General features: G+C 48.7%; 9 protein-coding genes across 9 annotated transcripts; 6 read left to right on the top strand and 3 right to left on the bottom strand.

Moving 5' to 3' along the window:
* Window positions 1-812: 812 nt before the first annotated feature.
* On the top strand, window positions 813-1220 carry RhiXN_02038 (formate/nitrite transporter family protein; the record flags this gene model as incomplete). The annotated part of the gene is made up of 1 exon (XM_043321857.1): window positions 813-1220. One exon carries the CDS (start codon window positions 813-815, stop codon window positions 1218-1220), a length of 408 nt encoding a protein of 135 aa, XP_043187680.1.
* Window positions 1221-1838: 618 nt separating this feature from the next.
* On the bottom strand, window positions 1839-6015 carry RhiXN_02037 (RasGEF domain-containing protein; the record flags this gene model as incomplete). Its single annotated transcript, XM_043321856.1, has 19 exons — window positions 1839-1864; window positions 1924-2134; window positions 2195-2503; window positions 2560-2874; window positions 2930-3086; window positions 3145-3168; window positions 3216-3309; window positions 3362-3689; window positions 3890-3939; window positions 3987-4247; window positions 4395-4451; window positions 4502-4637; window positions 5039-5178; window positions 5233-5335; window positions 5392-5482; window positions 5535-5617; window positions 5667-5757; window positions 5814-5861; window positions 5918-6015. The coding sequence occupies 19 exons, from the start codon at window positions 6013-6015 to the stop codon at window positions 1839-1841; spliced, it is 2622 nt and encodes an 873-aa protein (XP_043187679.1).
* Window positions 6016-9725: 3710 nt separating this feature from the next.
* RhiXN_02036 (glycogen synthase kinase 3 beta) lies at window positions 9726-11612 on the top strand (the record flags this gene model as incomplete). The annotated part of the gene is made up of 7 exons (XM_043321855.1): window positions 9726-9771; window positions 9974-10176; window positions 10236-10319; window positions 10370-10718; window positions 10769-10962; window positions 11023-11209; window positions 11479-11612. The coding sequence occupies 7 exons, from the start codon at window positions 9726-9728 to the stop codon at window positions 11610-11612; spliced, it is 1197 nt and encodes a 398-aa protein (XP_043187678.1).
* Window positions 11613-12546: 934 nt separating this feature from the next.
* RhiXN_02035 (F-box/WD repeat-containing protein pof1) lies at window positions 12547-14630 on the top strand (the record flags this gene model as incomplete). Its single annotated transcript, XM_043321854.1, has 4 exons — window positions 12547-12812; window positions 12839-12866; window positions 12921-14507; window positions 14571-14630. 4 exons carry the CDS (start codon window positions 12547-12549, stop codon window positions 14628-14630), a joined length of 1941 nt encoding a protein of 646 aa, XP_043187677.1.
* Window positions 14631-15106: 476 nt separating this feature from the next.
* Window positions 15107-17292, top strand: RhiXN_02034 (F-box/WD repeat-containing protein pof1; the record flags this gene model as incomplete). The annotated part of the gene is made up of 5 exons (XM_043321853.1): window positions 15107-15280; window positions 15346-15544; window positions 15614-15814; window positions 15876-17105; window positions 17135-17292. The coding sequence occupies 5 exons, from the start codon at window positions 15107-15109 to the stop codon at window positions 17290-17292; spliced, it is 1962 nt and encodes a 653-aa protein (XP_043187676.1).
* A 409-nt stretch (window positions 17293-17701) lies between these two features.
* RhiXN_02033 (glycoside hydrolase family 63 protein) lies at window positions 17702-20623 on the bottom strand (the record flags this gene model as incomplete). Its single annotated transcript, XM_043321852.1, has 15 exons — window positions 17702-17721; window positions 17780-17882; window positions 17938-18095; window positions 18142-18273; window positions 18323-18379; window positions 18428-18962; window positions 19013-19103; window positions 19151-19201; window positions 19253-19562; window positions 19617-19829; window positions 19886-20002; window positions 20061-20133; window positions 20183-20268; window positions 20323-20520; window positions 20575-20623. The coding sequence occupies 15 exons, from the start codon at window positions 20621-20623 to the stop codon at window positions 17702-17704; spliced, it is 2193 nt and encodes a 730-aa protein (XP_043187675.1).
* Window positions 20624-21205: 582 nt separating this feature from the next.
* On the top strand, window positions 21206-22393 carry RhiXN_02032 (metallophosphoesterase domain-containing protein 1; the record flags this gene model as incomplete). The annotated part of the gene is made up of 8 exons (XM_043321851.1): window positions 21206-21453; window positions 21509-21530; window positions 21583-21645; window positions 21711-21839; window positions 21892-21946; window positions 21995-22031; window positions 22086-22229; window positions 22285-22393. The coding sequence occupies 8 exons, from the start codon at window positions 21206-21208 to the stop codon at window positions 22391-22393; spliced, it is 807 nt and encodes a 268-aa protein (XP_043187674.1).
* Window positions 22394-22953: 560 nt separating this feature from the next.
* RhiXN_02031 (FAD-dependent oxidoreductase) lies at window positions 22954-24369 on the top strand (the record flags this gene model as incomplete). Its single annotated transcript, XM_043321850.1, has 7 exons — window positions 22954-23006; window positions 23063-23087; window positions 23145-23188; window positions 23245-23347; window positions 23400-23524; window positions 23587-24225; window positions 24282-24369. 7 exons carry the CDS (start codon window positions 22954-22956, stop codon window positions 24367-24369), a joined length of 1077 nt encoding a protein of 358 aa, XP_043187673.1.
* A 206-nt stretch (window positions 24370-24575) lies between these two features.
* RhiXN_02030 (aminotransferase class I and II protein) lies at window positions 24576-26345 on the bottom strand (the record flags this gene model as incomplete). The annotated part of the gene is made up of 7 exons (XM_043321849.1): window positions 24576-24746; window positions 24806-24961; window positions 25027-25179; window positions 25366-25771; window positions 25855-25994; window positions 26060-26177; window positions 26227-26345. 7 exons carry the CDS (start codon window positions 26343-26345, stop codon window positions 24576-24578), a joined length of 1263 nt encoding a protein of 420 aa, XP_043187672.1.
* Between the last annotated feature and the right edge of the window lie 491 nt (window positions 26346-26836).

Below are 26836 nucleotides of genomic sequence, written 5' to 3'. Positions count from 1 at the left end.
CAGCGTGAGAGGCATGTCGATTGTCCAAGAAATAAAACTAAATAAACTCTTTTAAGAGAACAAGAGAAGGACAAGCAAGGCGGGACGCGGGACCACACAACAAGAAGCCACACACTTTAAAAAGACGGTTGCGGTTGTGCAGGCAGCAAGCGGAACCCAATCAGCGCACAACGGCGCGCTTCGACGAACCCCTACACTACCCAACACACGGCATTACCAGATTTACCATGTCACCCTGATGCCTCACATCATGCCTGCCAGGGCAACTCCCAAGCTGTGACTGCGATTCCGGTGGCAACAACACACTAAATTCCGCATCTGTTGCCGTGCGTTTCGAGTTAGTGAGTGTCACCCATCATCACGAACAAAAGCAATCCAGGCCCTCCTTCTCATTACACTTGCTGTATATTGCTTGTGCCAGCTTGCATCCGCTTACCTCATTTGCACTCGAGAAGAGGGACAATGGGAATCCTACAATAGGATTGATGAAAGTGTACACTGAACCAAGCAAACATTGGCCAATCCATCTTCAAATTCTCGAAGCTATCTAGCCACGATTGGTATATAGAATTGGCAGGCATGAACGTTAGAGACCACCGAGGGCGGCCACCCCAAATTATCACTCTTCACGTCGATATCGATTAGGATGTTCTAGTTCCCTGGATCCTTGTTCAGCCACAGCGACACTGTACGGAGCGCCAGGTGGGTATAGCAGGGATGTCTGAGGCTCTGCCTAATTGCGCTTATCGCTAGCCGCATGTGTCTACCCAAGCGCCGGTCGAGTTTACCACACTTGAACATCTTTATTGGCTATGTCGAATTTCCAAATGGCGTGTTTAGTCGCAGGGACAGTGGCTGCCCGCGAGGCTGAAAGTACTTGTCGTGCTCGTGATGTACGCGAAGATCGCTTGGCCGACCTTGTTGCTCGTGTACGCGCGATACTTTACGCCGAACACCATCCTTACTCCTATCGTCACGCTGCTGGCCCAAGCGAACTCAACTGCGGCAATAGATCGAGCAACAAGAGCGAAGGAGGAGCGTGCATTGTTGGCCCTGGTACACCCGTAGCCGAACAAACATATCTAAGCCTAATTGACGGCCATGAGGTTTTGGAGCGTAGAAAAGCTACGCGCACTCAGCTAGGTATGAAAGGCTTTGCTGCATGGTTTGGACATGGCTCCAAGTCTGAAGAAAAGGCCAATTCTTCAAACTTTGTTTGAGATCCCTTTCGATATTTCGGTCGGTCGTGGACATGGGTTTCGATTGACTAATGTTTGGCCGATGCTTTCCACTTTTGTAGGGGTTTGATACAGATACGACGGCCGCTCGGGTTCCTGCTCCTCGAATTTAGTAAATTCGTGTATTAAATCTACCTTGCGCTCACACCTGTTAGATATTTATTTCTGAAAATTACGCATATAGCTTACACTACTACCAGAAAAGTCAAGTATAAAACTAAACTCGGAGTACAGACATGATCGCTCGATGGTGAAGTCAAGACTCACCTAAAGCGAAGTTAAATTACCCTATATTTTTTCAAAGTATAGATGACATCGTTATTTACCAATAATCAATTACCCCGTACTATAGTTACTCCACCTCGAGACTAGGGTGGCTTAGCTTTTTACTATTTTCAATAGACTCAAAATTCCTGTACTCCTTTGGAAAGAGCCCCAAGTAATAGGCCGTAATATCATTATAGCATTAGTATGAGCATATATACATATATGGTAGCTGCAAGAGTCATCAAGCGCATATGGTACAGTAGTCGATTTAGTAAGGAGAAACAAAGGGTTGCATACGGGATAAACAAAAATATTGGGCGGAGGTTGAATGCGTCATCTTTTCTTAGGAGGGCGGAAACCTGGGGAAATGGGTGGTTGAATACCATCACCCACAATTAGATGCACGCATTTCACATACCTGCATCCTCCATTCCCAATCGCCTAAGATTAAAGTCTCGTTTTTCCCTCCGATGTAGTTCTTCGCTCTTTGCCTTGAGCTGATCCTGCAAGCCTGAATTGCCGTCGATCTGGGCAAAAACATACTCAAGGTACGCTGAGGCCTTGTCATCCTGCGGGATGTCCGGTCGAGGTAACTGATACTTCATCAACTCTTTGATGCTCTTCCAGACCTAAAGGATAAGGTTGGGCATCTTAACATCCTGATAGAACACGATATATGAAGAAAATACCTCTGTAAACTTCTGAAAGTTGACAAGCTCTTCACCCTCCACGACGACCTGGGTCTGTAGTTCTTTATAGGTTCGAGATAGATCTCTGAGATGGATGGACAGGATCGGCACCGAAGGTAGCTGCAGGTTCGAATTCAGGGCATTTTTGTACTTGTCGACGTCAGACAACAGTTGGCTCATTTGTTTCAATCCTTCCTTTACACGTCTATCAACAAGTCTCCAGGTATATTCAAGCCCATTAACATGGGCATGGGTAAGCGCTGACATGATTGCATGCGCGCTGGAAAATGAACGAATTTTGAGGCTCTCCTACACACAAAAGTGATCTAAATCGCAGATAATTCTTATTGGAAACCCACACTCACCTCGGCAACTCGCTTTAAAAAAGTGATAGCCTGAGCACGTTTCTCGATATCATTCGAGTCGATGAATAAGATCAAGGAAAGACACCAATCCTCAACCCTATAATTATTCTTAAAGAATCGAGGTATGTTCAGCAATTCTTCGTCTGATATATTCTTCAGGCGAGTGGCGCAGTCCGACGGTAATATCTTTTGGAACAAGTTGCTTTCGATCCTCATTAGCTGTTTCGCAACAGCAGCAGCGTCAAGCTCGGACCATTTAGTACGTCCAGCTGCCTCACTGGGCGGCTCATCAACAAACTGATTTAGGTTGATTAACTGTGGAACCATAGCCTGTCAGTATTCATATACCTGCATGAATATATGCACGTACATGCCATTGGATCCTTTCTTGCAACCTACTCCAATTTACATCCAGTGGTTCGTCGAAAAAGCTTTCATCAATAAAGTTTTTTATACCCAACAGAAATCCTTTATCCTTTGGCTCAATAGCCTGGAGCTCAAGCCAATCATTCAAGATGGCCAACATCCTTTGTCGAAGACATGTTACACACATACACGAGGTGGAACGTAGGCTTTGGGACTCACATTTCCCTGAGTTTGATAGTTCGCCTTTGTGGGTCGTATGATGTTGTGACTTTATCGTCTCATTCCTATACCGATCGACTAGCATAGGCCATAGATCCTCAACTCGAGCGAATCCTCGGTAAACACTTAGGAAACACTCCCGAAATTGCTTGTCCATGGACGTTGCTGTAGTTTTAATGTGAGTGTCCAAGTTTGTACTAACAGCCGGTGCCCTCACCAGTTGTGCCACAAAGCAGATGCATTACCAAGCCCTCCAAATTCCCAGTGAGTACATTTCCGTGTTCATCGTAGTTAATGATAGGATGTCCCTCGGGATGTGGCGCAGCAATATCGGATTGATGGCTGAACACAGATCCCGGCCGAGGCCGATATTGGGGAACCCTTGCAATAGTTGGCGAACGGTCTATGCTCCCTTGCCAGTTGTAAGCTGTGTCTGGTGACGATCCCAAGTTCAACCCGCCCAGAGTATCCAGACGTTGCTGAGTCCCGGGAGCCTTGGGAATGGGAATGGCGGTAGCGGGAGAGATATAAGGGCTGTGGGTAGCCTTAGGGAGTTCATGTTTATAGTACGGGGGGAGTCATCTAGAACCCCTTGACCAAGCCTGCTGCTACCAGGTGAGGAGCTCATGCCACTTGACGTTGGTGGCGTGGGAAGTAAACCGAGGTTGCCACATTTGCTTGAGAGCCCCAAACCTAAAAAGAGGCGCTCGAAAACGGTTTGTGTTGATAGACAAATAATACCTACCGAGCTATCGAAAAGTGACATCGCCTGATAAATACCTAGATTGCTTCCGGCTACGAAAATTATGAGTAAGTTAAGGTCGATCAATTACTAAACCCACATAGGCTAGTTACACCATATTTTCTCAAGTGTTCTGTATGGAGCTTCCGGACTTCAGACGCAAGTGTACGCATTTCTGGCCGCGCAGTGGGCTTCCACTCCCAGCATTGGTTTATGAGTTTCCACATCTCATCCGACAACCCGCGTTGGTGCATTGCGTCTCGAGGTTCAGGACGCTCAGGGAGATTACCTTGGATGAGCGCCGCAATAACCTGCCCATCGAGGCGGAGCTTAGAAAAAGGAGGCATGCCAGTGAGTACCTCTGGAGGGTAGGTAAATATGGGGCCAGTGGAAGTAAAGTAATAACTTGCCCAGACACAACATCCCGAAAGACCACATATCTGGCGCAATATATTGATGTATAATAAATAAATAAATAAAAAGCAACATCCATATTGTGGGGACTTACCACTCGACGACGTGACTCCTGATGAAGAGGTGCTTGTTTCAACTTGGAATAGCTCCGCTGGAAGAGGGAGTGAGGTTGTATATGCAAGAAATAGTCGGTGCGCTTACGAGCCATCCAGCGAGCTGAACCAGCATTCTCCAAGCTAGTGGAAGCTGCATCCATACCTTCTTCCTCGGCGACAATCTTGCTGAGCCCAAAGTCCGTCAATAATGCTTCCTCAGAGGCCGAAATAACCACGTTTGCCTTTTGCATTTGAGTCAACATCAGGCACAATCACTATGGCAGTGTCACGGAACTCACCGCGCGCAAATCTCCATGACAATCATCGGCCGGAATGTATGGAGGTATTTCAGTCCAGATGCAACCTCACTTAGGAGTCTGGGCTAGATTAACTTTCTAACAGTTATTTCAAGTAATTCAAGAACCTACCTCATCCGGTCACACTCAACATTTTTCCTAATAAACATGTGTAAGCTTCCTCCCTCTGCCCAAGGGGCGACCGCAAAAAGCCGAGGACCAATGTAGCATATGCCGTAGAATCGTAAGATATTTTTGTGTTCGAGCCGCCGCCAAATATCCACTTCGCGTCGGAATCGCTGTTCGATAGGTCAGACGGAGCTGGCATATGGGGTTTCAACACAGACCCGAGTCGCAGATCCACTCTCCACGTGGCGGATGGCTTTGAGCATCACCTTCTCGTCTCCCACCCAATGGCCTTCGTAAATATCGGCGGTTCCACCCTCCGCGACGGGATGTTCACTGAGTTTGGTAACCTGCCCGGTCACTATTTATCTATATCAGTGCACATTGCCACGAGTCCAGATATTAGGAATCATACGGTCGGTTAATGGGGGCAAGATCCCAGTTTTGACATGTAGGGTGTCAAGGCCGCCTCGAAGGGCTTGATACTTCTCCGTATCGGGCTGTTCACCTTTTAGTTCCTACAATTTATTGGGTAAGAGGTTTGGCAAATATTCAGAGGGTACATATTTCGCACCTCTTGTATTGTTTGCATAAGTTTTGGAACGTCATCCCTCATTCCCACTGCGGTGGCAAGATCATCCACACTCCGAATGATCTTATGGAGCCTAGTAGTATACGATAAGAGTACATAAGTTTCTCCCCACCAGCTACACTTACATTTCTTTCATTTCTTCCTGGTCGTTCTGTCTATACAGGTCCATTTTCCGTTGCTGGCGGTTGAGCTCGATGGACGTTAGAATCTTGACAGAGCTTAGCTTATTTAAGTCGAGCTTATCGTATACGCCATACCTGAAACTTGTTAATATGGGTATCTAGTAACCCATTGAAGGTGTCGATGTCATCGGCTACTTGTTCTTGACGCATGAACGACTTGACGCGGCTACAACCATTAGGGTCAGCTACATTCAACCCTCTACTAATTTACCAAACCCTCACCCTAAGTCCGCCCATTCAAAGACTTTCTTGCGTATCTTGAGTAGGACACTATGTAAGATTCATAATCAATACAGAGGCAGTATGGTAGAAGGATTATGGTTCACCCTTCCAACTCGTCAACCGCCTCCCTTAACTTGGCATTCTCTAACGCATCTTCTTGCTCCCGAAGGGAGTTCACGAGTTCGGCACATCTTTGAGCCATTTGTGTACATTGTCGCTGGAGTGGGTGTTATGAGGAACCCATCGTATGAGAATGTGGCTTAACGTACGCGGTGCACCGATATGTCCTGCGAGCGCTTGTGGATATCGCGTGCTGTGTGGTTGCACAAGGATCATACATATTAGTATTCCGTTCGACCAACTGCCGAATTCTTCTCTTACCTGCGGCGACAACAATGCCCAATATTTCGTTTGGCACACCCAAATCCATATTGCACTGCAAAGAAACCTCACTACTAGTATTTTTGTACGAATGGATAGGGCGTTGGAGGTGAGTAATGGGAGAAGCTATCAGGAAATGATCGGACCTAGTATTTAAGGACATCATAATCAGTGGGCGGCTCACGAGGCACGGCCCAGGAACCTTCCTCTCTTGTACCGGCCTGGCTAAAGGCATGTTGCAGATCGCTACAGTGTGAACGAGCCAAGACGCCATAGCCCCAGGGCTGTAGTGTGCATATATACTGTACTCGGAGGGTGCAATGTACTTGCAATGGCCCGTTATGGGGCTCGTTCATCCATAAAGAAATTCTTGGGCCGTTGATCAGGGTCGGGATACACTATGTGAAATCACACCCAACCCAATGAAGATTGATAGCTATAGGAAGGGCTGTACATTGTATGTGCGCTTTAGCTCCGTTCCGTAGGCGCATCGCCCCCTCGATGTCATTGCAATTGGTCCAAGATAAAGTGCAAACTGCCCGTAGAAACACGGGCACCTTGGCGTATATGCCAAGGGTTAAATGTATCTCTCGCTGGTGTCCCCGGCGGCATTTTACTCGTACCTCTCCTACCAGTTCAGGGAGATATTGCACTGGTTTTTGACAGCGTGAAGTTGGGGCACTTGTCTACTTTCTTTGAACCTACCTTGTGATGTCCTTTGGAAGGGTTGAGCTAGGGTCGTATGCTGCAAAAGTCTTGAAAAGCAAGTCGCCCTGGCTATCTGAATTTGATTACTTCAAACACTTTGAGCCACTTTCCCCGAGCCAGTTTACAAGGCTATAGCTATGCATTATACACTTCTTTACCCATATTTTCTATCTCAAGTACATACATAAACCTCTTTTTCAGCAATTCGTGCGCGTATGTTCACCGCCTCTGATACCGGTAGACTTGGATATACCCTAATGTCTGTGTGAGCGCACACGTTGTCTGTATCATGGTAATAGAATATTCTTTATGTATTGATTCGAATTATAATTAGGGGAAACGTCATCCATACTAGATGTTACCAACACCAGGAGTCTAATAGCTTTTGGTAGTTCTATGCGCAGATTCAGCCAATCGATGCTGCTTCATAATATGCAAAAAACAACAGCACTAAGGCACCTGCGATCCGACCCACTGACTTCATTGCAGAGAATAAAATACCTAAAACTTGGGTCCTTAGCTCTCTCAAGTCTACTGCGTACTAACCCAGGCTGTAAAAACCTGCATGATGGATTTGAAGTTACCCAAAATTTGGTGACGCTACGGAGCGCGTATCTTTTGATGTTGTGCATGTACTTTGTCGATTGGATCCAGAGAGTAACTGGACAGAGCGCAAACAAACTGGTTGGCGGGACTGTCGCTGTGTCAAAATGTACTAATATTATGTTAAATACCTCTGCAGGGGTTGCTGCTGCCAGTTACCGGGTGCCTGTCCGATTATCCCGAATTCAATTGTGTTTGCTGATCAGGGACGCCGGGTAACCTTGCTCAGCACCTGAATAAGATATCTTAGTCCCGAGATTAGATTTGGAGCCTTTTGCTCCGGCTTGTCAGTTTGCTCTCCGATGGGTATCACTGTTGACTCTTGGTTGGACTTCTGTAAATAAATGGTGTTATTTACTGGCGATGTACCCATACATTTTCTGGTGTTTGCAGGGAAGCATCAACCTATTCACTATATCACCAAGGGTGGCAATAACGCCTACTTTGGGCAGCCCATCGGACCCTCCCCTCCACTCATCAGCATAAGAGAGCACGAACTTGAACTAATGGAAATGACCGTTGTGCCGAGATCTGCCTTAATCTCAACCAGCTTCTTTATTGTTGTTTGATGGTCGAGGCCTGATGCAGAGACTCCAAATTCGCAGTTGTTGCAAGATTAACTTGGGATCTGGCCCTTGCCTACGTGTCTAAATAGCGCGACTAAGGGCAAGATGTCAAGTGCATTTTAGTCTCTATATGAAGTTGAATATGCCTTGGAAGGATAGCAAAGGAAGAATGTGAGTAACGAGCCGTCCAGGATATATCGATCACATTCTTCTGATTATGTGGAGTCAAGTAAAATTCAAGTGGATCCAGAGTTGTGCACCACTCGAAATGAATAAGCTGTTAATCGAATCGAAGTCAATGTATGGCTGTGCATCTATTCCATCATCGAAGTATTACGATAGCTGTGGCCGGTAAATGCCGCCATATGTATATATACATATTTCCGGATGATGTGTTGTATCCACTATCGCTGTTATCTTGGAAGGAACACAAAAATTTAACCTCTTTCTCTATATACAGTCGGTTACTCCCCGCATTCTCAACAGGGAGTGTACTTTGACAGATTGATAGCATGGCTAAAGTACCTCACGACTGATTTAACGTGATTCGTCTATCTAACCCGAGCTGGTAAAACACCGAAAGAAATAGCAACAAAGGTCCGCAGCAAAGTAGAGAGCACAGACCGACCTTTGACAGTGTGGTACATATAATAACAGATGCGGCGAGACCAGTAGGGAATGAATAGTGCCAATGTCTTGACTTCGGACAACGCCACTCTTCTGCACCGTCATACAGTCCGAAGGGGCCTCTGTTCAAACCAGAGAAAGTATATGTGGCCCCACGCAGAGGAGAAGGTTGGACAGTGATAGTGGGGCAAATCGATTGGGCGCAAGGGGGGATTTGTAAGGACGATGTATGCAGAACGATAGCGCTTCCGGTGGGAAAGATCGTGGGGTCATTGGGTGAAGGGGGAGAAGCCATTGTGCCTCATCCCTATGGAATGAGGGTACCAGATCGGCACGTGTAAAGCTGTAATAACGATTACCTCAGTCTAATAGTTTCGCCCCTCTTGAGATAACAAAACACAAGCTATATGCAGCTCAGATTGACAGCGCAAAGTCGCCAAAAACCTTTGCAGGGCAAGCCGAAACTACCAAATAGCAGTGACGTCAGCTATCTGGGCTACAACAAACCGGTTGAAAAACAAGAGCATACATCCCGGTACGATCCATCGATGTAAGCGTTTTGATGCGGAGAGATAGTCTTGACGGCGATGGGGTGTTCCGACAGTCTGCGCACATGGCCCAGGAAATGAAACTAAGCAGTAATCTTCCAACACGGAACTATCGGTATCTGTCCCTTTAAGATGAGATATAACCGCGATAGAAGGCTCGCGAGGGGGGAGTTGAGAGTGTAAGACATGTTTGAGTGGATGTATGCAGTCACACCCCGACGCGTAGACCAAGATAGGCATGGTCAGGGTCTTATGAGAGTGATAGGGGTCCTTCCCTGGCTCGTGACCATCCTCGGGTAAGACCCCGCGCAGGCCACTCCAAGACTCGTCCACGACGCCCACCACGCTTTCACCGTTCTCCTGCCGACCTCCAGTTCTTGTTCTCCCTAGTCTCTTGTGTGTCCTTCATCGTCCGTTACGAACCCGAAACCGTATTACCGATCCTATATTTTGAAGCATTCTCGCCGCATTAACCCAGAATGGCGGCCCACCATGGTCCTATCAACAACGGCGTCCGGCTCTCCTGTAAGTTATAGCTAATCATTTGCACTCATTTGTCGCCTCGGCCCCCGGAGACCAAACCTCGGTGCATAAGCCTTCGAATGATCAATGCCCAGAAGCTCATGGACTATTTACACATGACGCTCCACGCACTTGGTCGCATCACTTACCCTTCCACACACATTATTCACGTACTCTCACAGTTTGTCTGACATGACCTCTATAGCATTCGACAATGACCCCCAGCGCATTGTTGCTGTTCACGCGTCCGATGGCGCTACGGGCGAGCAAGTCGAGATCAAGTATACCAACTGTAAAGTCATTGGGAATGGCTCTTTTGGTGTCGTCTTTCAAGCGCGCCAACTAGGTGTAGCTAAGCATCTGGAGGACATCGCGATCAAGAAGGTTCTGCAAGACAAGCGCTTCAAGGTTAGTATCGATGTCGTCACTCGCGCACCCATGTCTAATTGCTTAATTGGCGTTTGTAGAATCGTGAGTTGCAAATCATGAGGCTTGTTAAGCACCCGAACGTTGTGGACCTCCGCGCATTCTTCTACTCCAGCGGCGACAAGGTGGGTCACCGTGGATTTGCGGTCGTCTGCACACTAACCCTAGCCTGTAGAAAGACGAGGTGTACCTAAATCTCGTGCTTGAATATGTACCTGAGACAGTATACCGCACCTCGCGGCACTATGTCAAGCTCAAGCAGCCAATCCCCAACTTGCAAATCAAGCTGTACATGTATCAGCTCCTTCGTTCGCTCGCTTACATCCACAGTGTTGGGATCTGTCACCGTGATATCAAGCCCCAGAACCTGCTGTTGAATCCTTCCACTGGTATCCTGAAATTGTGCGACTTTGGCTCTGCGAAGATCCTGGTCCCAGGAGAACCTAATGTTAGCTATATCTGCTCACGCTACTATCGCGCGCCGGAGCTTATTTTTGGCGCTACAAACTATTCGACTAACATTGGTACGATCTATGTATTTTTTTAGATGGGCGTAAAACTGATCCATCGATAGACATTTGGTCTACTGGATGCGTAATGGCAGAGCTCATGCTTGGCCAACCCTTGTTCCCAGGAGAGAGTGGCATCGACCAACTGGTCGAGATCATCAAAGTACTGGGCACACCTACTAGAGAACAAATTAAGACTATGAACCCGAACTACATGGAACATAAATTCCCCCAGATCAAGCCGCATCCTTTCTCTAAGGTAAGTACAAGCGGCGCACAGGAACCCTATTGCGCAATACTAATAGGGGCTTAATGGCAGGTATTCCGCCCCCGGACTTCGCCTGAAATGCTCGACCTTGTATCCCGCCTGCTAGAATACACTCCCACCGCTCGCCTGAGCGCGATTGAGGCGATGTGCCACCCGCTGTTCCATGAATTGCGTCAAGAGGGAACAAGCATGCCGAGTGGGCGGGAAATGCCTGCATTGTTCAATTTTACCCGGGAAGGTGAGTACCAGTTGTGGGTTACGTTGGATATATCATGGGGTGGGTTGAGGTTCGTCCTCCCCGCGGGGAAGGGCTGAACTGAGGTTGTGGGCAAAGCGGGGTTGCGCTCTGTAGAGACCAGTGGCTGGGCGAATTCCTTCAGCCTGACGATCGGTTCCCACGCCGATCCAGGAGTCCGGCTGGTCTCGTGATGAGGGTCGACTCTTTCCACTTTGTATCAAGTTATGTTACCTTACAGACTGACGGGCTGACTGTGATTTGATTCTCAGAATTGTCCATCCGTCCCGACTTGAACTCGACACTTGTACCCGCATGGCGTGAGGCTGAGTTACAGTCTCGGGGGATCGACATTCACAACTTTACGCCTATACCACTGGAGCAATTGCGGATTACGCTGGATTAAGTGCCGCGAGTTCGGACTCTTGATCTTGATATGCCTATCGCTTTGGGAGGGGCGGGGAAGGAGAAGCAGGATGAGGAAGAGTTTGAATGTTTATTGTGGTGGCTAAGTGAAGTTGATGATGACTGTGGATGCGGTCGTCAGATTGTCTAGTTGAAAGTTTATTCATCTCTGATTTACCACTCGTGAATTGGGTTTGGGCTTCCTTGTTAATTCTCGTCGTCCTGTGTCCCCCTCTGATGAAGTCTTTAAGTTATCTACCGCGACGAATGTAGTAGTGTCCAACCCCTCATGCGTGAGCAGGTCTTCGCTTAACACTTGTACATACCGCCGCATGGAATAGCGACTGATCTGTCAGCAGCCGAGCGGTGTACACATTCTCGTCAACTTGCGAGTTGATCTCAATGTGCTCATTTCTGCGTCCAAACACATGGCAAGTGGCATGGGACAGAAGAGATGCCTCAGCCATGACTGCAAGCGGCCCGGCAAAGATATGTTTTACCGGTCCATCGAGGTAGAGTCAAAGCTCGAGATAATGACGCCAGATGTCTAAATAGTCGATAATAAGCGATACATCAATAATTTGGAGCCCAAAATTGCAAGAGGGAGCTGAGTGATACAAGAATCACGACATGTACATCTGCATCCGGTATTTGAAATAGACTATATTGCGAAATCGACTCCGGCAAAACGCTGTCCGCATTGGCCCTCAATCACCTCATTCACGCGTCTTATTGCACAAACAATTCAGATTTAGCTGACCGTGTCATGAATTCGCATAGCACTATATACCCCAGGATCACTGACTTTGACGACGGTTCGGTAACCAACAGTGGGCCTCCATCTCCTCCTGCAATCACTGTCCTTGGACTAGCAAACATGCATATACACTCTGGACTCCATTCGAGTGCATCTTCTGTGTCACTGGCATCTGCGTATGACTCTGTTGTCGGATCCGTGGCGTCTGGGAGCTCTGGTTCTGGCTCAAGTTCAGCTCGCCCAGTCGCATGTGACACAGTCCCACCCCCCAGAAATTGGCATTAAGAGCACATTCCTCCTCGCCCCAGCCTGTTCCCCCCAGCGCTCTTCGAGACATCTCTCTTTGACGTCCCTGTACTCGACGAGACTCCCATTACCGAGTTACCCCCAAAATGAAACTAGTAACCACGCAGCAATTGATTTTGCTCCGCCTGGGAGGAAACTGTGTGTGAGACATCAACGAATGGCAGACCAAGGCATGAGTTCCAAGTTGCAAGAGTGAGTGCTTGGTTGCTCAAAGTATACTAGGATTCCTGCTGACCTTTAAAACAGTCGCTTGATGCACTCCCCATAGCAGAACGTGAGGCCGTCAGCTCAATGTGGTCTGCGTTCTCCTCGTCATCACATCCTCGACGAATCCTCATTTTGCAAGGCCTTCTTACGATGTGCTGTTTCAGCCAATTGTCAATGTTGTCCGAGCAATTATCCACTCTCATCCGTATCGACCCGTTCTTACTTCTCCCCCGCGAAGTCTGCTTAAAGATTCTCGGTCATCTCGATGCCATTTCCCTCATGAACGCCGCCCAGGTCAGCCGCTCCTGGCGTGCGCTGGCAGACGACGATGTACTCTGGCGAATGATGTGCGAACAACACATCGAGAAACGTTGTGTCAAGTGTGGGTGGGGTTTACCGCTATTAGAGCGTCGAAGGTCCGCTCGGCCACAACTGCAACAGTCCTCACAGGAATCGGCTGCCAAGGTTCGAATCAAGCGAGCTGCTACCACTGAAGACCAGGGACCCGTACTCAAACGAGCCCGCTCGGAGCCCGGTGGCCCAGACGTCGATATGACTCCCATCCCCTCCACCCCTCCCACTACCCCCGCTCCATCCCTCACGACTCCGACAAAGAACCTTACCCTGTCTCCCAGATCTCAAAATCGCCCCGATTCGGGAATCTTAGTTTCGTCCTGTGTGCCAGGGTCACCTGGTCAAGCGACCCGTCCATGGAAGCAGGTCTACTGTGAAAGGTTATCAATCGAACGCAATTGGAGGCGGGGCCGATATACTCAGCGCACGCTAAAGGGTCACACCGATGGAGTCATGTGCCTCCAATTCAATGAACGCCTTTCGCATCCATCTTTCCCCGTCCTCATCACCGGCTCTTACGACCGGACGGCCCGAGTGTGGAACATGGAGACTGGTGCTGAGGTGCAGTGTCTCAAGGGGCATGCGAGGGCGATTCGTGCGTTACAGTTTGATGCGGCCAAGCTTATCACTGCGAGCATGGACCACACACTCAAAGTCTGGAATTGGCGGAACGGGACGTGCGTCAGGACTCTCGAGGGGCATACTGAAGGTGTCGTGTGTCTCAACTACGATTCGAACGTGCTTGCGAGCGGGAGTGTCGACACCACCGTCAAGGTCTGGAACTTCCGCACGGGGGAATGCTTTACCCTTCGCGGTCACCGCGATTGGGTTAACGCTGTTCATCTTTGGGATGGTCCCGGAAGCGAAGCCAAGAACGACCGGGAGCTCGACCTGGATCCTGGGAAGATGCTCTTTAGCGCTTCGGACGACGGGACTATTCGGCTATGGGATCTAAATCTCCGCACCTGTGTGCGCCAGTTTACGGGTCATGTTGGCCAAGTCCAAAGTGTCCGATTGGTTATGCTGGATGGGGGGTGTCGAGATGAAGATAAGCAAGCGAAACAGCAAGATAGCGAAAAAGAGAAGACGCAAGAAGAGAAAAGCGGGCCACAGCCGGTGCTCATATCAGGCAGCCTCGATAACACTATTCGGATGTGGGATGTGGAAACTGGAAAGGCACGCAAAACACTGTTTGGACACATTGAAGGAGTATGGTCGGTGCAAAGCGACAAGCTACGTGTCGTGTCGGCTTCGCACGACCGCACCATCAAGGTGAGCTCAATCGCTTGAGTAAAAATAGAATCGCACTGAATGGAATGTGCGCGTGTGGATTAGGTCTGGAACCACGGCGATGGTACTTGTGTGGCCACTCTAGTTGGACACCGGGCGCAGTGACCTGTCTTGCCCTTGGAGACGACAAAATTGTATCAGGAAGTGATGATGGGGATATTAGAATTTGGAGCTTTGCACCGCCTATGGATGGGTCTCGTTAATTATTAATTTCTTAGTTTCTTACGTTACCTTTTTTCGTTCTGGCCTATTTTATGATTTGGTGCATTATGCTATCGTCTGTATTGTGTTGGTTATATCCTCCGCCCATGTATATTATGACATCTGCTATCTTCAAATCCGTATTCCAACCTTGGTGTTTATTGGGCATGGATCTACGAAAGAAGGATTTGAATTTGATCTAAAGAAGACCCTTTTGGACCCGATGCAAATAAGTGCCCCTTGTGAAGTTAGTTGGGACGGCCAACCACAACACCCATTCGTGTTGTTTTCTTTGCCTTTTTCTGTGCTCGTTTATTCCCGCTTCATTAAATTGAAGCTCCCACGCTCCTTTAGTTTTATCACTGTTTCTCTCACTCGTTATGGCGCCTGGCATCCTCAACAAGCTCCGTCGCCGCCAGTCTACCTCTCCCCACCGTCCACATTCGTATGTGCATCACGTCTCTACGACCCCTGAGTGGCCCACTTCGCCTGCCCAAGTCACTCCGGACGTCTATTTGACCTCGCCAGAGGAGCAAGACGGCCTCCTTACTTCAGTATGTGTGCACCGCGCAATCGAACACGAGCCCAAACGCTTGCGAAAGGAAGGCAAACACGACAGCAATATCCCCCTGTTGCTGCTGCATCAGCGCTAGCCGCCGCTCTTGCCTCGGTCGACGATCCGACATCGCCCGTTTCAGACGGCCCTCCCGTGTTCCGCAGGTCGTCCCTTCCGACTCCAGATATCGTTCTACCCAAGAAACCCTCTGAAGTTCTGCGTGAGGCTGCCAAGCGGAACTTTTCGAGCAAAGATAAATTAGGTGCGCGCTGTTTTCAGCATTTGTTCAATATGCTGAAACGAATGCTCATTTTGAATTTCCGATTTTCAGACGAGGTTACAGAGACAAACGCACAAGGGGATGCGAATACTGGTCTAATCCGCGTCTCGAGCGGCCGCGACGCTAACGAGGGCCTTGGTGGATCAAAGTCCAAAAGCACACTCAGACACCGTGCCTCCAAGGTCATCAAAAGCTTTACCCATCGCGATAATTCGGAGAAGCGTGTCGGGCATCAAGAGCCTAAAACCAAATGTATGTGTCTTGCGACATTATTCGTCCTGATTGCGAAAGTCTAATTCGCTTTCGTCTCCAGCCCCCAAGCAACACAAGCGCCGGAATACTTTGTCGGATAGCTCTCAGTCCGCGTTCAATATGTTGGCGCAGACATCAACTGCCCATGCAGTCCCACAAGAGACGAGTGCTGAAAATGTGCCTAGCTCGCCACCTCCGGGAGGTAGTGCGGAAGGTGGCCGTCGCAGAAGCTCGACGTTGGGCCATGTCGAGTTTACTCCCCGTCCCGACTCTCCTCCACGCCCACCTCTACCCGGAGACAATAATGTCATCGGAGCATCAACCCAAAATGCTGCTGGATTGCCATCTGCTCCGGTTATCACCCTTGAACCAGCAGCTGAAATAGACTCCCCAGTCGATCCAGCTGTCGATTCATCTACAGGAGGGAAGTCAAAGAAACTCCAGCGTAGACGGAGCAAGAACGCATTCTCTCATTTGTTCACCCTCAAGAGCGAGAAGATATTCCGTTCGCCCCCACCGACAAAACCGTCGGAAGAGCCCATTCCTCCGGTGCCTTCTATCCCTGAGGAGCTTGCCAAGGCGGTGGCTGATCCAGATACGCCAGAAGCCTCTCAGTCTTCGAGGTCACCTTCTACCCCAACGGCAACTCCCAAGAGCTCAAAGAGCAAACGATTCAGGCGCCATCGCCGAGCGACAATTGACTCGGTATCCCAGTTGCCGAGTGACATCACTGGAACACCTTCACCGACCGCTCCCCAAAGCGAGACACCCAAGACTCCTACGACCCCTCGAATCCGTACTTTTACTATTGTGGACTTGCGCAAGGGTTTTCAAGTTCGTGGGCTCGGAAAGGGAAAGGGGAAGCTCTTTTCAGCCAAATCCAACCCTGAAATACGGTCACCTTCATCCACACAAGAGCTAACGCAAGCATCTGAGTCTTGTGAAAACCTCGAGTCGACGCAAAGACACCGACCGCCTCCTCTTCAGCCAACCGAATCTCCTCATCCAGGCCTGGGGTTTCCTATTGCCATAAACGGTGAGACTGATGGCAGCCCCGGAACCGCCGATTTTGTTGCATCTCTCGAAACTACCGAGGTACTTTCTTCTCCCATCGAAAGCACCGGACCTGTAACCCCTGTGTTTGGGGCGCTCGAAACTCCAGCGCCGGTACCCGAGTCTGTATCCGCTCCTGTAGTTGAACCGTCGGCCAAGACATCCTCCTCTACGAGGGCGAGCCGGATTTGTCTTATTCCGCGACCACCGATGAGGGTGAGCAAACACAAAGACCTTCGTCAGCATCCGAGGCAACACTGTTATCAGACGACCCACTCTTCACTGTTTTGAGCGCACCAAGCACTTTGGGCGACTTGCAGCTCCAATTGCGCGAGCCATCGACCAAGACTAGCACTCTTGACGCTCACCTCCGCATCGGCTCGTTGCGTTTTGAAGATTTTTCGTTTGATACTAATGTCTTTTGAGTCGCTTCATTTCGCTGTCTCTGATCCTTGGGGTTTCCTTTTTATTTTATTACCAGTGCCTTTCTCGCTTTCGCTTTTAGATCGCGAATCGTTATCCAGCTTTGTCTCATACCTGTCTTACTCCCTACCTTTATTTTTCGAGGGGAAGCAAGATTGTATCTATATTTGTGCCGCTTTTTAACCCATATCCCTGTCTATTTCATCTTTCCCTAGCTATCGAGCAACCCAGACTCATGTCCCAGCAACCTTAGTTATCTGCTCGTGTATAATATCTGTTTTCTCTGTCTAGCATTTAATGAGTGCAATAACGGACAGTCATCATCTTTCTTTATTTCTATTGTACATCGTGCTGAGAGTCATTACTATGGCAAGAGCGTTCGTTATAATTTTTGGTAGACGACTTTCTAGTCTAGTATTTTTCGGCGAGAACTGTCGAGTTTAATGTCAGTATCTATTACACAAATTTGTATCGGAGGTCTAAACGTACTGAGCGCGACAAGCGAAGTCCAGCCAGTAAATGGATGGCTTCGCTTTCCTTCACCGCTGAGAGGATCGTACTGCTCCCAGACATATCCCGTGCGTTCATACTCCTGCTCATGAAGTTAGTGAGCAAATTCAACGGAACTCCAATAATATGGCTCTCACCTTGAATACGTTCGAGACAACGTTCTCTCTCAGTTCATCGTAGATCAGCTTGGCCTTGGCTTGGTAAGACCCGGATCCTTGGCATACTTCTGGTGTAGTGCGCTCAGAGCCAAGTAGTTCATCTGAATCCAGACTGGACCGCGCCAGTAGTTCTCTCCCTGCCCAAACAATGGATGATCTGCCGACAGACTACGAATTCCGTACGGCGACCAAAGGCGTTTAGGATCGTGAATGAGATCGAGGATGGTTCGAGGTGTGAAGAGGAAGAGTCGAGAATACCCAGAAGGAATGGAAAAAGTGAAACGTAGCCGGCGTGGCAGACATGCTCTGAGTCGTCTGCAACGGCCATGTGAGCTGGGATAACCAAAATTATCACTAGACTTACCTTCATCGTTGACTGTTACGTCGCAGTACATCTTCTCTTCCTTACTCCAGTGTAAATCTGTACGCCTGTCAGGTTGGGAGTTTGGGCAGTTCAACTATTACTTACCATCGAGGTTGGCCTTGATACCCTGCTCGATAATCCCATATTCGGAAGCATCCTCGTTCTCACCAATGAACTCGGCGATCCTCCTCATCATATTAGAAAAGTACCCCATCCAACTCATCAAGTCTACATGGAGCTCTCCAACATGTGGGGGCACCGGTCTGGGATAGTCGTCGAGCCCACTTGTTAGCACATGCTCCGCGCTACGTCCACGCCAGCGATACGCCTCTCCACGAGCGGTAGCCTTGCGTCCCCATTGACGAATTTGACCACGCTGAGTACGTCTGAACCAATGGTAGTGGCGTCGTAAAGCGGGATATATATCGTTGAGGTATGCACGAGCAGCAGGAGGGGATAACAGTTTTGAAGATTGGTTGGGAGTGGTCGACGTGGTATCAATAGGGAGCTGGTCCATCCCAAGGTCAGCTAACGAAGGTTCAGCATTATCTTCCAATCGGGAGATGAATGCCGTTAATGCCATGGTGAGCGTTGGCGGATTCGCGTAGTTCGGGTATTGGGTTTGGAATTCAGCAGGCACCTAGCGAATGTGTTAGAATCCATAATGTACATAGTGGCTGCTTAACATACCTTGCTCCGTGCTTCCTCACCCAAGATTTGCTCGCGGCCAACCCATCCATCCTCGTCAATAAGCTCAACCCAGCTCTTAAGGATCTCAAGACTACCAAACTCAGTTGGTTAATTTTGAATTCCAATGAAGACACGCACCTTAGATCATTATCCCAAGTACCGATGTGTTGCAAATGGAATCCTTCATCCCTATAGTAAGGGATCAGCTCCTAATCAGAGTAGTTTAGCTAGGGAACGGACCAATAGAATCCTCTTGGGAAGAAGCTTCTGCTAGGAGTAGCCGTCAATAGCTGAGTAGGCGGAGCCAGCTCGGGACGCCCACGCTCCCTACGCTCAGCCTCGCTCATGAAGCTCTCATCTTCGTCATCGTCGTCGAGATTCCCGCTTCGGTCAACAAGTGACGTTCCATAAAAGTATCCGATGCCTCCCATCAGGTTCGAAGTAATATCTTTCGCAAACGACTTGTACTTTTCGGGAACTGGGATAGTCAAGTCAAATCTTTCGGTAAACTTGGCCTTGAATGCGTCAATGCCGGCGGTGACAACGGATTCTAACAAAGTATTGATAAGCAAATAGACGGATGTCATCCAGATATTTGACACACCGTCAAGTTTGGTACCAGAGCTACCGGACTGGTAGTAGATATCAAAAGAAAAGGCCCCGTTGAAGGTTTTTTGTACCGCATATAGGTTGGACCCCGAGAGCACCTCGTCCTCAAGATTTAGTACAAACGCTGGGTCAGGCGGGTTTTGCTTATCCTCGTTGAATGGTTTGATAATTGTGGTGGCATGATCAATAATATTCTTCAATAAGATGTCTATACCACCACGATAAATGAACATGAATTGAATGCTATTGGAAAAGAACACTAACCTTTCGCCTGCCAAACCTGCCCAGGTGGCGCCACTGCCCCGACAACGTGAGTCTTGCCTGCTGTGCGTGCAAACGCTTCTGCATGTGCTCCTTCGGTTATGTAGACATTATCGGGTCCTGAGCGTTCAGCCCTGTTATTTATATGCATACACCCATAAATCATTTCGAAGCTTACCGTCAACGATCCTAATGGAAAAATCTCCTAGTTCGGGAGTTATACCAACAAGATTAATAGTACCCTCGTAACCCTGCAGTATAAGTTAGTATAACATGCATTATGCCAGCGTCTCGACTCACGTTTTCTTGCTCTTCGTTTTCTAGGTCAATCCCGCCCAATCCTTCCAGGCCAGCATAAAATATGAGTGAATTTCTGGATATTTTTGCTGTCAAGGAATTTAATATTGTGGGCAGTTAGTTTGGATGACCGGCGTGCTTACTGGAGTCCAACGGTTTGCCTTTGATTCGCGCAGCCCAACTCCCTCCATGACTACCACCCGGAACTTTCAGCCACTCTGTAGTTAGCTCGAGATTATTGTAGGGATCTTTTAATACTTGAACTCCTCCTTCGCGCAGGTCTTGCTCTGTCCATGTATAGCCAGCCAGGCCATCACCTTGGTCGCACGCATGCCGTGTTTCTGGCACACAGAATTTAAAGATCATTTTGGGGAGTCGTATAAAGGCATACATACTAGTCAATGATTGGTAATGTTGTGTCCCAAACCACATGAGACCAGTCATGAGAGATTGGGGCAGCCTAGGTCGTAAACCAAAGTACAAGTTTGGTCTGTAAGTCCCCCATAGTAATGAATCATCGTAGGTACTATTAGTGCTTTCTTGGGATAGCGTCCGGGAGATGCTCCCTAGAAGTACTACGTAAAGCGTCGCTCTCCGCATAGTGGTCGCGGCTGAAAGCAATAACGCGTAGTCACCATTGACGTGTCTGTGATAGCGCCGGGCGCTTGAATCAATGAAGCATTTCAAAAGGCTGAAACTTGAAAACTACACGTTCTGGACGTAATTAGCATGTATTCAGGTCAAAGCCATTACTTAGGATTATTTTATCACTCGAAGCCAACGCTCCATCGTATCATGTGAGCCCATCTTTCAGTTGAGTTTGCCCGGCGCAATAAGCTGGGAAGGGAAGTTCAAAACCGTTCCTAGTTATTGTGAGACGATTGGTTTGAAGAGACTGTGCTTGTATGAGGCCTATCGGTGACTATATGCATGCCCATATGTTACGCCATCCCTTGTCCGCAGGGATAAAACGTCATAGAGCGTTATGTCACGTGCTTGCACCACTTCGTGTCGTCTACCACAACCATGGAGCTTCCTCAGTCATCTCATTCGGGTCCAACATACCAAGTGTACACCAACTTCCCGCTTGGTGTACCAATCCCTCGGCCCGGAAAAGACTGGACTCGATTCATTTGCATATCTGATACACACAAAAAGACGCTGCCGCTGGTCGACGGGGACGTATTAATTCATGCAGGCGATTTTACAACATTTAGCCAGGGGTTCAAGCCTGCTTTGGACTGGATAAAAGAACTCAGGCATCCACAAAAAGTGTAAGTGGCGAGGTGTAAAATTGTTTGTTTGAGTCTATTAACCTATAAAAAACAGGCTCATTGCCGGAAATCATGAGGTGCGACGCATGAATTGTTGAGAAGGGGACGTCGATGACGCCCTTACCTTAGTTTAATTTGGACTCGAAATGTAGAAGCGCTTTCTATGGCAGAGTTGGTTCCCAAATGGCTGCGGTACGTGACGTCTGAAACGCGCCCCCACCGGATATTGAACGGGCGCTTACTAATTTCGGGATTAGGACCTCGATGAGGAACGTAGAATGCTCACTGACGAATCGGCAGTTGATTCAAATCTTACATATCTCGAAGTTACCTCCGCCGAAATTCCTGGGGCATCCGGCAAAAAGTGGAGCGTGTACGGAAGTCCAGTGCGTTTTTTTGTTAACCATGATAGGCAAGTCGTGGATTCATTTCCTCCAGTACACGCCAGAGTTTGGCACAATGGGATTTTCGTATCCTAGAAGTGCAGAGAGCAGTACGCATATATAGTTTATCCTACATTCTTTGCTGATGCCGTCCCAAGCGATATGGGCTGATGTGCCTCAGAATACTGAAGTGTTGTGAGCATGTTTGGTTGCTCTTGCGCTGTAGTCACATCTAACTCTGACTTTCAGAGTCACTCATGGACCTCCATTTGGAATCTTGGATCTTTCGAGGCACGACAAGGGCCACGTTGGGTGTCCAGCACTCGCGCATGCAGTCTTACACTGCCTTCCTCGTGTTCGCTTGCATGTTTATGGACATATTCATGAGAGCCGGTAAGCCTCACAACAGCATCAGACTACTATTCCTCTTTAATCATACCTATACTAGTGGTGTGGAAGTACACACAGGTTTTGGAGGCCAAGATGTCATATTCGTCAACGCCGCATGTCGCGACCTCAAGCATCCTCAGCCCATTATTGTGGACTTGAAGAATTAAATTCTTCATATTTACCCGAGAGGTTAAAGTTATACTGAGCAAATAATGGCAAGCGACTCAACATAGAGCCTATCTATCGGATGAGATATTTCATCTATAGGGGCTCTCTGGTCGTGGCCGCTCTTTTGATCCATATGTTATTGAAGGATGACCATTGGGGAACCCCCCCCCCCCATAAGCTCTGGTGGAGGACTTGGTCTTGAGAAAGCTCCCTTTTTCCATTATGCAAGTTGTAAATTATTGATGTTTTATTTATACCTTGTACCCTAGACAATATGTACACAGCTAGGCCTTTGATCACGTAACACTAGATATATGCGTTCCAACTCAGGAATTAAAATTTGGATATATTGGACCTTGTGAAAAACAATCAACCGCCGGGAGCACTCGGCACTAGCGAAGAATATATACGATCGGAGGCCGCGCGGAGCAACTCGCGTGGTATTGATCAAAGGCACTCGAACTTCCATTACACGACACGACGATCACCCTTTATAGGGACCCCACATAAGCCACACATTGATAAGGCCAACCATAACCTGCCTCAGTTCACAAACCATATGGGAAGATCGATCGCGATTATTGGAGGAGGTATAATAGGCGCCTCAACCGCGTATGTAGTAACGAAATGAAAAACGTCCTAGAGCACTGAACTGAGGCTAAAAATAGCTATTATCTTTCTGCCCTCTCTCAAGTAAGTGCCAAATACTACTTGAATTCAACTAGACCTCGTACTGCCCGTTCAAAACAGGATGTAGAAATTCATATAGTAGAAAGCGTCTCAATCGCAGCAGCGTTTGTACCCTATGACTTCATTATGATGCATAGGAACTAATATGACCTTTGCCTAGTTCGAGTGGCAAAGCGGGAGGATTTCTCGCTCTCGATTGGCACAGTAACAAAACCAAACTCCTTGCTGCACTATCTTTCAAGCTACACCAAGAACTTGCAGATGTATGCCTCTATCGATCAATTCATAGACACCCCCCATTTACCCATATCACAGGCTCACGACGGGACAAATCGATGGGGTTATCGACGAACCAACACACTCCAACTCGAGATTGAAGAAAAGAGGAGGAATAAATCTGTGCCTGATGCAGGGTGGCTGAGTAGCATAAGCAAAGCCTCGTACGCTGCCTCTCTTCCTCCATTCTTCCGAGCTATTGACGATTATTTCTCTAGTAAAATAGGAGACGAGGAAACAACCGCACAGGCCCATCCGTTCCACTAACGCAAACTCTCGCTGAAGTCGCCCAGTCCCGAGGAGTCCAGATCCACCTGGGCGCAACAGCGAGTAAAATCAATTTTGCATCAGAGTCGAACAAAGTTCCTACCGAACTCGTCGCGACGACATCGGATGGGTCTGAAATCGTGATCCCAGCGACGGATGTAGTTTTCGCAGCAGGACCGTGGACGGGTACACTCGCGCGCAAACTCCTAGGTAAAAAGGACGCGGGTGCGGCGGGGACGATCGAGCCGAGTGAACCGTCCTCGTCGATCGTTCTTAGACCCGACGCATCGCATCCGGTCACGAATCATATGCTTTTTACCGAGCTAACGTTCGGCGGTCGTTCGCGCGAGCCCGAGGTGTACCCGAGGTTGGACGGGACAGTTTACCTCTGCGGGGCAGGAGGGGAAGACGAGGCGATTGCTCTCCCCGAACGAGCTGACCAAGTGAAACCTGTGCCCGCAGCGATCCAGCGATTGAAGGAAGCTGCAGCATTTGTCTCGCCGGACACCTTTGGGGATGCCGAGGTTGTTGCAGAACAGTGCTGTTTCAGACCAAACTCTCAAACGGGCCTTCCGGTCATTGGTAAAGTTCGAGAAGGGTGAGTGGACGTAAAGGTTCTCCCTCGAATACTTTATTCATAGTAGAGTTTTGTAGCATCTGGATGGCATCTGGACACGGTGTCTGGGGAATTCAGAATGGTCCTGGGACTGGGAAATGCTTGGTACGTCCCACACAAACCTGACAGCAAAGCAAATCACACTCAAGTGGCCGCTTCATCAGGCCGAACTCATCCTTGGCCTTCCCACTCTGCCAACATCTCCCAGCTCAGCCCATAAACAAACTGGCACTTTTGAAAATTGTTCAATAAGTTTTTTTTTGCATTCCCACGCACATAAAGTCTAATCTTAACATGTATGCACCAACCCTGGATGTATGCTACCGAGTCCATCATAGAGTGCCACGAACAACCTTATCGAGCGATTCGGCGAAGTACCGAAGATTGTGCGAGTTCAGGCCGGCCATGGAGATACGGCCATTGGCAGTGAGGTAGATGTGTGCCTTGTCGATGAGCTGCTGCGATTGCTCGGGAGAAATACCAGTAAAGCTGAACATGCCAATCTACCAAAAACGAGGTTGGTCACAGGAGCTTGGATAACTAAATTACGAGAGGTACCGACCTGATCTGTAATGTGATTCCAGTTGCCAGGAGTCTTGAGCTCGTTGGTCAGAATGTTGTACAGTTCTTCACGCATGGCGATAATCCTGTGCGCCATCGTCTTGATATCACGCTTCCATTCGTCAAAGAGAGTCGGGTCGTTCAATATCAAAGCAATCTAAAAATTCCGGGGTGGAGATGGATATATTCTTAGAAGAACTGGCTGGAATGTGCAGGACATACCAAGCGGGCACCATGAGCCGGGGGGTTACTGATTTCACTGCGCTGAAGAACCGACAGTTGACTCTTGACGCGGTTGGCCTCTTCCTGGGTTGGAGAAACAACATGGAGAGCTCCGACACGTTCGCCGTACAAGCCGGCGTTTTTGGCAAAGCTCTGGAAATCAAATAACCCAATCAGATGACCGCATTTAACGCGAGTCAAATGCTGTTTGTTTTACCTGGCAGAGCAACAGGGGACACCTCTCTCGACAAAGTATCGAACCTAACAACAACCCCCCAACCAAACCGTAAGCTTATTACGTCCCGTCCGAAGAAAAGGAGAAGCTGCGCATAAACCCACCGCCCAGGCATCCTTGTCCAAATCACCACTCGCGAAGCCCTGGTAGGCCGAATCGAAGAACACGTAATGGCCCTTTTCGAGAAAGACGTTTGCGATCTCCTCCCATTGCTGGTGTGTGGGGTCGACTCCGGTCGGGTTATGCGCGCATGCATGGAGCAAAAATACCGACCGGACCGGCGCGGTCTTGAGTGAGTTTAGCAGGCCGGAAAAATCGAGACCGATCGTCTTGGGATCGTAGTACGGGTAGGTCAAGGGATCGATCTGGACATTGCGCATGATCGCAAAGTGGTTGATCCATGTCGGGTCAGAAACGAACACTTGAGGCTTGTTGTCCGTCCATTCGTAGAAACGCGAGAGGAAGAGAGCTCCGAGGTGGTTTGCGCCGGTTCCTGAGATGGTCTGGACACTGAAATTGAAAAAGCAAAAAAGCAAAAGGAGGAACGTCAATGGAATAGAAATGGTGTGGTGCTGAAACGTTCATCACTTTACCTTGCAACGCGGCCTTCTGCAATCGCGGGGGAATCGGCCCCAAGGATGAGCTTGGCAGCGGCACTGGTGTACTCTGGCAGACCGGTAATGGGCAAATACTCGTGATCAAGCGCGGGGTCATTGAGCAGGATCTCGGTTGCCTGGAATGCAATACGCGTCAGACAAAGAGAAACAAAGCGCCCCTATTAAAGGGACTCTCACGTACCTTTTTGACAACCGGAAGGACCCACGGCTTGTTGTCGTCGTCACGGTAGGCACCCACACCGAGGTTTACTTTTTGGGGAAAGGTATCGGCTTTGTACGTAGCGGTCAGCTTGAAGATGCTGGGATGGCGTGTAAGTTTGGATATTAGGATCGGCATCAGAGGATTACATATGCATACCTGTCCGGGGGGCGAGAGGAACCTTGGCAAAAGTGGATGCAGAAGACATGGTGGTAGATTGCTGGGAGGGAGAAATGTGAGCGGCTAACTGCTTGATACGTGCGGCCATGGGTTAAATGGGCGAGAATGACGGGAAAAGGTGGGAACGGGGAAGGCAAGTGACAGGGATGGTGGAGGTCAACTGACCTTGGCGGACGTTTGTTGTTCAGACCCAAGAGCTGTCGAGAGCAATGAGCATGTGAATCAGACGGGGTAGGCCGGGAGAAGAGACTCCTTTTTAAGTCACGCCAGGCTGGAGTCATGGACTGATGCGCTTGAATTGCTGGGGCGTGGGATCTGAACCGACTTGCCTATCATTGCATAAATCACGACATTCGAATTTGCCAAGGGGTCTGTAACTTCCTTCCCGAGGTGCAACTGGGGTAAGCTCTCCCCTGATGCTCACGTGCCCGGTTCCCAGGGGGATATAAAAGGATGACTCGACAGCAACTACAGAGAGAAGAAATCGAGAGCGATAGATATAATGAATGCAAAGTAATTACAGGGTGTATAAACAAAGCCAATAAAACACATGCAGGTATTCAGTCCGATTCAAAGCAG

The sequence above is a fragment of the Rhizoctonia solani genome, chromosome 16 (genome assembly GCF_016906535.1).
Source record: "Rhizoctonia solani chromosome 16, complete sequence".
Lineage (NCBI taxonomy): Eukaryota > Fungi > Basidiomycota > Agaricomycetes > Cantharellales > Ceratobasidiaceae > Rhizoctonia > Rhizoctonia solani.
Note: the sequence above shows the minus strand (reverse complement) of the source record. Positions and strands in the feature narration are given on the sequence as shown.